Raw genomic sequence first — 10,309 nt, 5'->3', positions numbered from 1 at the left:
CTACATTGAAAACTTCCTTATCCCCCTAGCCCCTCGTTCAATTCAAGCATGAGCCATGGCAGCAGCAGCAGCGGGAGTCTCGGCGGGAGCTGCTTCTGCGGTAGTCATAGGCATCTCAGCTGGGGGTGCCTCGGCGGGTGCCTCGGCGGGTGCTTCGGCAGCGGCTGTGGTCTCTGCTGGGGCTTCTGCGGCAGATGTCGTTGCGGGTGCTTCTTCAGCGGGAGGTGCCTCAGCAGGAGCCTCTTCAGCGGGTGGTGCCTCAGCTGGCGCCTCCTCTGCAGGGGCTTCAGCGGGAGGGGCGGGAGGAGCAGCAGCGGGATCCTCTGGGGGTGCAGGTACGAAGCTGTAAGAGAGTTAGTATTTGTATGATCGGAAGCATGACCAAAACGCTGGGAGGCATCAAGACTTACGCAGCAGCATCCAGAGCAAGTTTGCCCGCAGTTCCGCCGACGACATCGGTTCCATCAGTGCTCGATTCGCTCTGCTGGCTCAACTTGACATAGTCGGCCAACTGTTGCGTGCTCGCAGGGTTGACCATCATAACCTGACCCTCCTGGCAATGCGGTCCAGTAGCACAGTACAGGAACATGGGGTCTGCACTCGTGATGGGCATGTTGAAAGTTCCGACATCTGTCTGGCCGTCCTCGAAGGGGATGTGACCGCTGTGGATGCCGCCTTCCATGGGAGTGCATGCTGTGTCGGCGGTTGATTGCGTGACGGTGTGGTTGCCGTTGGAGAACTGGAATTGGACAATGTCGCCGACTGCTGCGGTGATGGTGTTGGGAATGAACGTGTCCTGGGGTCCACCGACGATTACGGGGATGATCTGGCTGGCGCGGCGGAGTGGGTTGGCTTGTCTTTGGTTAGCAGAGAATAGATGGAGACATGTGTGTATGACATACATTTGATGCTAGGCAGTCTGTTGACAGTCCTAAACGCCGGGCCTGGAAGCGCGCTAGCCGTAGCAATCAAAGCGACAGAGAAGATGGTGGACTTCATTGTGTAATGGCAGATATTTTGAGTTACAAAAAGGTATCGAGGGTATAGAAATAGGAACTAGACTACCGTTCAACGGTGGACTGAAGAATCGAAAGTAGAGATTATGTAAAGACCGTTCTACGGTTTGCGTAGTCAAAAGAGCGATGCGAAGAGAATGAAGGATAGAAAGACACCAACTGAGCAAAAACCCACCTACAAGTACTTTAGCTCATATACGCTTGTATCCTCCACTATCACATCCTCCACACGCCCGAATCAACCCTTTGCCTCCTCTATCCACACCATGAATCTTGCCTACGTAGCTTACCTCCTGCCCATAACATCTCAAACGTTGAAAATGGCCTGAGGAATCTTAGGGCAGCCACAGGCCAACCTATGGCGCACAGCCATGTGGATACCCGAGCTGTAAGACCAGGGCGGCCAAGCTGTCGCATTGTTGCACGTAGCCTAAACGATGTTTGACAGCCTTGTTTGCCAAGAGAAGGCATGGGAAAAGCGCATGGGTGAGGCGGTTGTATGCCGTTTGAAGATAAGTGGGGAGAGAAGTGCCGAGTTGCATCATGGTCGTTTGGAAACCTCAAGTGCCTTACCAGGCGTGGCGCTTAGGCTTGGGAAGGCAGAGGCGGGTAAACGGCAGGGTATGTTTGGGCGATGGGTGAACTCATATCCTGAAGTGGTGATGCGCACGCTGATGGTCGCGATGGAGTTGATGGTTTGCGGGATGGTCGAGGTCTGAGAAGGACTGCCGGCGACACATGTTGTTGAAAGTAGCTCGCAAAGATTCGCAACACCGATAGTCGTCCTAACGCATCAATATATCATGTAAAAAACAAAAGCGCATTCACGATGCGATCGAAGCTGTGGGTACCCAGGGGTCTGGCAAGCATGTCGCAGGAGGTCGGTGCTTGGTTCCTGCCTCGGTAGACGGCCTGGAAGCTGGAAGCGGGAAGCGAACGTTTGGGTCCACCGCGACCCGCGGTCTCCTGTGAGTCCGCGGTCCTCCGTACACCAAACACTACATGTCCGGCTTGGCTCAGCGCATGACTACTGCTTTTTTGTGAGCAATGCGATGGTGAATCAAATGGGTGTCTATACCGTGAGATGGATATAGCCTCCACTTGCCGACACCCGGAGATTCCTCTCTATGAGGCATGATTAGTATTGTCTCCATGACGACAGCGACTGTGCACAGATTCGGAGAGACTCTCTTGTCTGCTACCTTTTACTCATCGCATTTTGTTCCCATAGCTGCGACTTCATCCTCCGCGCTCGAGCGAAAGCTCAGTTTGTCTTTGCCGGGTTGCTCGATGTGGACGTGAAATGGTCTGTTCCGATGGCTGTTACTGCATACTCTCCACCCTCGAGGACTTACACAGGCGCAGAAGGGGTTCACGTTGCCGTTTGGTCTTACTTCCATCAGTCTTCCTCCTTATGTACGACAGGAACTGCGAACATTCTGGCCGGAGCCTAATTGATCCGGGATTGTAGGAGGCGCGCTCTTAGCTAAATTGAGAAAACGAGATGTAAGAAAGGGAAGTCGAGATCGCTAGATGATGAAGAGAGGGATAGAATCAGATCTTGGGTTCCAAGATTGTCAATAGTGAGTTTGCACGTGACGTTACTGTTCAGCTTCGCCGCACAGCTGCAGGTTTCAGAATACCGAAGCTTACGCCGCACCCCGCATTCTGTGCTGCCTCAGACTGTCTGTCATTCACTCGAAGACTTAAGTTCACTGCACTTTGAACAATTTGGTTTCCCTGTCATGGCGAATCTCGCGGAACTGCCAGCTGAACTGCTCATAGACATCGTGCATTCGTGTTCACACACAGACATCAAGCACCTCAGCGAGACCTGCCGCCTTCTCCACAACAAACTGGTACAGCTTACTTCCGCTAACAACTCTACATGCTCTTCTAACCGGGTTCCCAGCTACCTGAGCTTTTTCGCAACCTTGATTTAAGCACCCATAATGCCACTATCGAATGCTCCTTCGATATTTACCGCGAAGGTCGAGTCGTGCGAGCTGCCACAGGCCGAAGGGCCGTCGTACCTCCCAGGTTCTCCGCTCGGGAATGGCATAGTATCGACCAAAGCACTGCTAGAAAGCAGGAGCTGTTGATAAGGACCATTGCCGAGAAACCTACCTACGCAAAGTATGTGCGCGAACTACACTGGACAGTTCTCGACAGTCATCAGAACATTACCCATCATCGAGAGCTGTTCGACGCGCGACCTCGTTACTGGCGCGCCATTTACGCTGAGACAAGCTGGTCTAAACAGGGGCGGGTTCGAGATACTCAAGCCATGGTGAGAGTATACGAACCAGGGTCTCCACTCACCGCAGACGAGAAGCTACATCTGCTGTGGAGAATGTTTTATGACAATGACAACAGAAGGACCCACTATGAGAAATACGAAAGGACTCTCAGCAAAGAGCGTGAGGAGTTTCCACCAGAAGATGGTAGGCTATGGTTATGGCGAATCAGAACAGGTCTTAACACTACCAGACACTCTTTGGCGAACGTTCCATAGCTTCGTGCATGTAGTGGACGTCGATCTCTGTTGGCTCAGGTAAGACTTGCGAGTACATATACATTACTGGGCTGATCACGGAAACCAAAGACCGTGGCGGGAAGCTACTCTGCCGAAGAAACTCTTCCATGATGCTCGATCAATTCGACTAGGCGGACGTATGACGCGCGAATTTGTCACCTGTGTTCTCGGAGGGTCGCGTCTCGAAAGCATAAATCTGAACGACCTAAAGCTATGGGCCGAGCTCGAAACAGCTTCCAACTCCAACCCAAAGCCATCTGGATCGGGTCTCGCAAGCCTTGCCACAGACACAGCGGAGTCTGAACTGGTACCGTCAGCTTCGAACCAACTACAAGAGCTACGCAAGTATCTCGACGTAAATCGTGCCAGACTGCAGATGCGACCACACGAGCGAGTGCTGGCAGACACCCTTGACACGCTCGCAGCCCGCCAGTCTGTTCTAAAATCTCTTCATATTACCATAGCAGGGCCTGATACAGGTTACTATTACACTCCTCAGGATACATCACTGTATCGCTCATGGGCACGGTTCCTGGCGTCGGCACGCAATACGCTATGCAATCTCTTCTTCGAACAGTGTGAAGGTATTAAGGAGTCGTCCGGCCCTCGTAGGGGCCGTGAGAGAAGGCAGACACAAGGGATCCGTCAGATGGACTGGCTTTTTGCGCAACAGGTGCTGCCTGTTTTGTTAGGCGCTCCATGGCCGCAGATAAAACGCATGGAGATCAGAGGCGTAGGCCAGATCGACAGCGTGTACCGGAGCGTGTACCATTACGAGCTTGAGCGAAGGGTGGAAGTGGTACGTGTGGTGGCTCCTCCAAAGGCTACAGAGCAGCTTCGTAAGCTATTAGATTACGAAGCAGAACTGGTAATAGAAGAGCGGTCGTCTGCGAAGTGTGAGCACGTCGATACCGCTGATCCAGGCATTCCACCAATATACAGTCAATGGGAAGATTGGAAGGCGATCATGGATAGGCGTAGGAAACAGAACCACCGCGACAGCGACAGCGACAGCGCAAGAAAAGAGACTGGTGGACTTGCGACTTGTCGTATCAGCGATTACGAACAGATAGCATTTCGATGGTCAGACGGTTTGATAGATGAGAAGAGCGCTCTTCGTATTGCAGATCCAGAATACGTGCCGGATACGGAGTTATTGGGAGGACCCAATCCCGAAATCGAGAGGGCATGAATGGAAGCTTGAAGGCCTTCTATAGGTCTCAGTAGGAAGAGGATCTGGTCTTCATGTGTACACTTTAAAATGACCACAATGCATAGCCATCAGGCAGGGCATCTGGATTTTCGAGTCTTCAAACAAATATAGGGTCTGCTGTCGTGCTGTGGTGAGCAGCGCTCAAGGCGAACGCCCGGGCCCCGACGAATTAGACGTAGCGCGCTTCGGCCGGAATTACTTTTCCGCCAGCCTGTAATTTTCTCTGAGCTCACACCCACCCACCCACTCATCTTTAGTCCCAAGCTTCACGGGCACCTCACGGAAGACCAGCTCCAGCAGCCTTGCGGCCAGGGTCGCACTATTCACGATGCATCCACGCATGCTGCTAGCCCCACGTACGGGTGCTGCTGCATTGGACCGCGACCTCGGCTGAACGCGATCCATGAGTGCGGAGACCGATTCCAACCGCTCTCCGCAACACGTTGCCAAACTCAACTACCCAGATACCCTTCCTCATACCATATCACAAGATGCGGACAGTCTCGGCGCTAGCTTCGCCTCTGCGGAGATCAACACCTACAATGGCCCGCCAGAGCGCGCGGAGATGCTTCTCGAGCTCCCACAACCTGCAGGCTACATGGGGGTTCATAGGACTGGGACGCATGGGTTAGTACAATGGCAGCTCACATGATCACCATGTCCTAACATTGAACACAGGTTATCCCATGGCGAAAAACCTCAGAGCGAAGATACCGGCTGAGGACACACTCTTCGTGCACGATGTCAATACCGCAGCTACAAAGCAATTCCTCGAGGAGCATCCACAAGGCGTACGAGTCGCTGAGAACGTACGAGAAGTCGCTGAAAAAGCGGTACGTATACCTCTTCCACTACTTCCAGCACTCTCGTGATGAATTAATTGTTCTATCAATGATCTAAGTTGGGGGCCATTCGTGGCCCTTCTCCTGATTACACAAAAATTATAGCCAATCCTCTGATGCTTTATATACAACACATCTTCTCGTCAAGTACTTCGAGTGCAGTCCACTGACAGTGTTGCAGGAAACTATCGTCACATCCTTGCCAGAACCTAAGCATGTCAAGGCAGTCTTCAAGGAGATGCTGGAACCAGCTACTCTCCTTTCAGACAGCTCCATCAACAAAGAACGTTTCTTCATCGATTGCTCAACCATTGATCCTATGACGTCTGGTGAGGTAGCGGAAGCTGCTCACTCCACTGGTCAAGGAAAGTTCATTGATGCGCCGATGTCTGGTGGTGTCGTTGGTGCACAGGCTGGTACGCTCACTTTCATGATCGGTGCGCCGCCTGAGGCAGTCGAAGGTGCCACTAAAGTCCTGTCATTAATGGGTCGGAGAGTGGTTCACCTTGGCGGACCAGGTGCCGGTCTCAAGGGCAAGCTTGCCAACAACTATCTACTCGCACTCAACAACATCGCGACGGCAGAAGCAATGAGTATGGGTGTGAAATGGGGTCTTGACCCCAAAGCACTAGCTGGTATGATCAACACAGCGACCGGCAAGTGCTGGCCCAGTGAGGTCAACAACCCTGTTCCCGGTGTCATTGAGGGCGCTCCTGCAAGCAGAGGCTACGAGGGAGGGTTCGGTATAGGCCTGGCCAGCAAAGATCTCAAGCTTGCGTTGAAGGCAGCCGATGAGGCTGGTGTCAAGCTTGCGTTGGGAGAACCAGCAAGAGCGCTCTATGATGCATGCGAAAAAGCTGAAAACTGCAAGGGCAAAGACTTCTCAGTAGTCTACAGATATCTTGGGGGCAAGGAGTAGACAATATGACTTTGATCGACATCAATAACCGCTTCACACATGATCTCGTACCCTCGTGATGTACATCTGATGGATTGCACAGTCGTGCCTATCGTGAAGACCCTTGGAGAGCGAACAGGAGCTTCGTCGTGCTTGCCTGTGAAACGTGTGCCAAGCAGTGGTGGGAAGAGGGGAAAGCTCTGGTCAAAGTGAGAGGAAGACGGAAACAGCACTGCAACGCATGTCGAGACACAGAGAAAGAAGAGACCTTGTTGTTACGACTAAAAGTGTATACGCCATAAAGTGACTTGAGACCCAGTACTCCATGATCTGTCCGAACATCAGCCCACAAATCGACAATCGATGCAGCAGCGCTAGGTGCGCTGCAGTGGATCGAGACAGTAATACATGGATGGAGAAAGTCAGTGATGAAAGATGCCCATAGCCCTTTGACCCCGTAACCCATTGACATCCAGACTGCAGACCCAGAATGACAGACATCCAGTACAGCAAAATCCTGCGACCACGGTTTCGCAAAAGTAGACCAGACAACGCGAAACCAGGCTCAGATCCGTAGTGCAAAACAGCAGGGTCGCAGGACAAAATCAACGCAAACATCGGAAGTAGAAGGAATGATCATGGCAGAGCAAGACGAAGGAATTGCAAACGCCCATATCGCACACAAGGGATGATGGATCATCCTGAACAGAATAGGCAGCTCAAAGGCTTGATGGCCTGTAATCGTACATGTACGAGTTGTATCGTATCGTCGTGAGTCATATCGAGCAGAGAGGTCGGAGAGTTCGTAGAAGTCGTTATCTGGAGTAGGGCTTGTTCATCAGCGCGATTTCGCGCGCAACTGTTGCCCACTCCAGGTCGCGGCGAAGAGGCTCATTACGTCGTTGACGCTGGTACTCTTCCCACTTGAGAAGTTCGTAAGTGAATCGAAGGTGTGGTTGAATTATAACATTAAGTCGTCGTGCCCGAACAAAGCAGCTAGATTTAGGTTAGTCTTAGTCAAATGGAAGACAGCTCATTACTTACTAGGCACGAGGGAAGGATAGGCCCATCTCATTCATAACTTCAGCAATACAAATCGTTGCAGAACGCGACACGCCGACACGGCAATGCACTAAAGTAGCGCCTCCTTCTTTCTTGCCTGCTTCTACAAAAGGTCAGCTATGCGAGTCTCAGCGTGGAGTCATGCCACTCACCAATGAATTTCAGGCAACGCTCAAACTCGCCCCAGAGCGGGTCTACGCCATTGTCCTGAACTCGGTCGACCATCAGGAAGTTCTCGGCAGGCCAGTCGAGCTTCTTCTTGACGTCTTCCGGCCAAGAAAGCGGTTCTCCAACACTCAGGATGCGGTTAATGCCCATAGCGCGGAGGAGCTCCGGGTTGTTAGCGTGTCCAAGGTTGCCGAGGTACATGTAAGGCAAGATCCGACTGGGCAGACTGCCGTCGAGCTTCGAAAGCCAGCGTGGTTCGGAAAGATTAAGAACACTCTGGTTGAAGCGAGGGGAGTCTTGAAGGATCCGAGGTTGAATCGCTGTTAGAAGGGCAACATCCGAAGGGTATGCGAAGAAGTTGCGGCCCTTGTCGCGATGCATTTGAATCCAAGCATCGTGAACAGGTAGGCCTTCCGCATACATGAAGTAAGCCAAAGCCAGAAGTGTCGTCTCGGTATAACCATCGGTGCAGTGTATCAAAAACTTGCGTGGCGCAGCAATGTCGTCCATCTCTATAGCTTCGTCTTCTTCTTCCCGTCGTCGCTTCGACCGCCGGACCTCTTGTGGGTTCGCCAGCTCGTACATCCACTTGCACATTTCCATCAGGCCGTCAACTTCGCCATGCGCCCATGTAGGAGGCATGATGCTTCCAGATGAGGGAAATTCCATGTGCAGGGTAGACTTGCGGTGAACTCGTTCTAGGCCCATGCGGAGAGCTCGGAGCGAGCGCGATTCGGGTACATGCGCGAGATCGGTCGCTTCAATCAACATATCGTAGCCTTCTTCTCCCACGCAATCTGGATGCAGTGCTTGATCAGGCGTTGGTCCCAGGAAGACGTTGTTGCTGATCTCTGTTGCTTTCGACATTGCGCTCATCTCATATCGCTCCCAATAGACTTTATATGTTAGTAGTGAACAGCCTCCTTTCACGTCACAACTTACAAAAATCAGCAATCTCTCCCGTCATGTCGCCCGTGGAATTGATAGCGACCAGCTTTGGGTACTTCTCCTGCATGGACGCAAAGGGATCTGAACTTGTTAGTTTTGTACTTCACAGCAGTTACTGATCGTACCTGAGAGCATGAACGTGTTGAACAAGCAATGCGGAAACCCGTTCCTTGCTTCATACTGCCTCTGCGCTCTGGAAATTTTCTGAGCGAGCGCAATCGTGTCTTGCGGTTTGGTTTTGTGGTCGCCATACACTATGATGTCAGACACCATAGCCAGTTTGCAGGCCTGGATCTGGAAGTTGCGCACAGAAAAGCCATCCTTGGGGTCACATTCAATGAACCTGGGCGTATCAGAAGACACTGATTCCAGTAGCTCATCCGGTGCAACTGCGCCCTTGAGCTTGGAAGCTGACAGGTTCCCGCCGGTCTTGACGACAGTAATACTGCGAATGCATCTGGGAACTTTCCGACCGCTTCTGCGTCGAGAAGAGAAGAAAGCAAGCTGTATCTGATTCTCGGAGTGAAGACCATGCATCCACGGAAAGACTTGGTCGGGGTTCGGAAGCGGCTGCGTTGCAATGTGCTCTAGGGCCTCCGCCATGCGATCCGCGGTGATAGTGTACACGGGCGGGTCATCGGAGTAGAGTGAACAGTATGCATCTGGCGGATATGTGATTGACGAGGTTTCAATAAGACTGTCCTGGCGCGGGGGCGATGCCGGGGGAGTTGCAGGGAGTCCACCAGGAGAGCACTCCGGGATGTGCTTGTTGGGAATGGCAGTAGGTGTACCACGAGAAGAGGTGTTGAGCGACAGGTGCGGTGGAGGTGTCGAAGAACGACCGGGCATAGAAGGATATCTGGCGACAGCAGCAGCCATGTTGACAAGTCCAAGGCTTGGGGATTAGAATGTGGTCGAAGGCGCGCAACGTGTGAAGGGCCTGTGGTGGGCGAGGAATCAATCGGGCAGGCTCCTTACAATGGCAATAGGCTGGCTAATGGTGATGGTCCCTTCCCAATCAAAGAGACGCAGCGGAGGGGTCAGAGGACCACCAATGTACAGCAGGAGCGTGCGTATCACGACAGAGTGGAGTGACAGGAGTGATCTGTCGCGCAATGATCAGTACACGGGACCGAAGGGCGTCTTATGCCTCGAGCTGTGGGACCTACCGCGATGAAAGTTTGGGGAGACGGCGCACGTTAGTTGTTGAGTTGATCAACAGCCAGGGTCAAAGAGGTAAGCACGAGGGCCGTCGAGAAGTTGCGACCCTTTGCAGGAAGGTACGACCTACAGCGCGACGGTGAACATGATGTGAGGACAGGTGAAGTGAAGAATTGCGGGGAATGGATTGAACTGAATTAAGTCGAGAAGAAAGAAGAAAACATGGAGGGGCGAGGGGCGTCGATGGAGGTTGTAGCCACGACGAGGGATATGGGCGTCTCTAGTGGTTCCCCGCTATCTGACTTTCCCAGCATTCGACAAGGCGCCGTTTTAATTCACCCAACCCAGCTTCGTGGTGCGCGCCACCATGCAATGCCTGCTCCGACAGCTCTGCAATCGTTGGCCCGTGTAGACGACACCGCACACGGGGCATGCACAGAAGCTGTTCCTGCTCCATGACAGCCG

At 52.7% G+C, this 10,309-nt stretch overlaps 3 protein-coding genes across 3 annotated transcripts; 1 reads left to right on the top strand and 2 right to left on the bottom strand.

Annotated features, from left to right (window-relative positions):
- Positions 1 to 406: 406 nt before the first annotated feature.
- On the bottom strand, positions 407 to 904 carry J4E92_001147 (uncharacterized protein; the record flags this gene model as incomplete). The annotated part of the gene is made up of 1 exon (XM_051492561.1): positions 407 to 904. One exon carries the CDS (start codon positions 902 to 904, stop codon positions 407 to 409), a length of 498 nt encoding a protein of 165 aa, XP_051358073.1.
- A 4,352-nt stretch (positions 905 to 5,256) lies between these two features.
- J4E92_001146 (uncharacterized protein) lies at positions 5,257 to 6,526 on the top strand (the record flags this gene model as incomplete). Its single annotated transcript, XM_051492560.1, has 3 exons — positions 5,257 to 5,392; positions 5,444 to 5,598; positions 5,789 to 6,526. The coding sequence occupies 3 exons, from the start codon at positions 5,257 to 5,259 to the stop codon at positions 6,524 to 6,526; spliced, it is 1,029 nt and encodes a 342-aa protein (XP_051358072.1).
- Positions 6,527 to 7,320: 794 nt separating this feature from the next.
- On the bottom strand, positions 7,321 to 9,532 carry J4E92_001145 (uncharacterized protein; the record flags this gene model as incomplete). The annotated part of the gene is made up of 5 exons (XM_051492559.1): positions 7,321 to 7,501; positions 7,550 to 7,670; positions 7,720 to 8,631; positions 8,678 to 8,764; positions 8,809 to 9,532. The coding sequence occupies 5 exons, from the start codon at positions 9,530 to 9,532 to the stop codon at positions 7,321 to 7,323; spliced, it is 2,025 nt and encodes a 674-aa protein (XP_051358071.1).
- Positions 9,533 to 10,309: the final 777 nt, after the last annotated feature.

This window comes from Alternaria infectoria, assembly GCF_024043175.1.
Source record: "Alternaria infectoria strain BMP 0036 chromosome Unknown scaffold_1, whole genome shotgun sequence".
NCBI lineage: Eukaryota > Fungi > Ascomycota > Dothideomycetes > Pleosporales > Pleosporaceae > Alternaria > Alternaria infectoria.
This window is presented reverse-complemented; position numbering and strand designations above follow the sequence as displayed.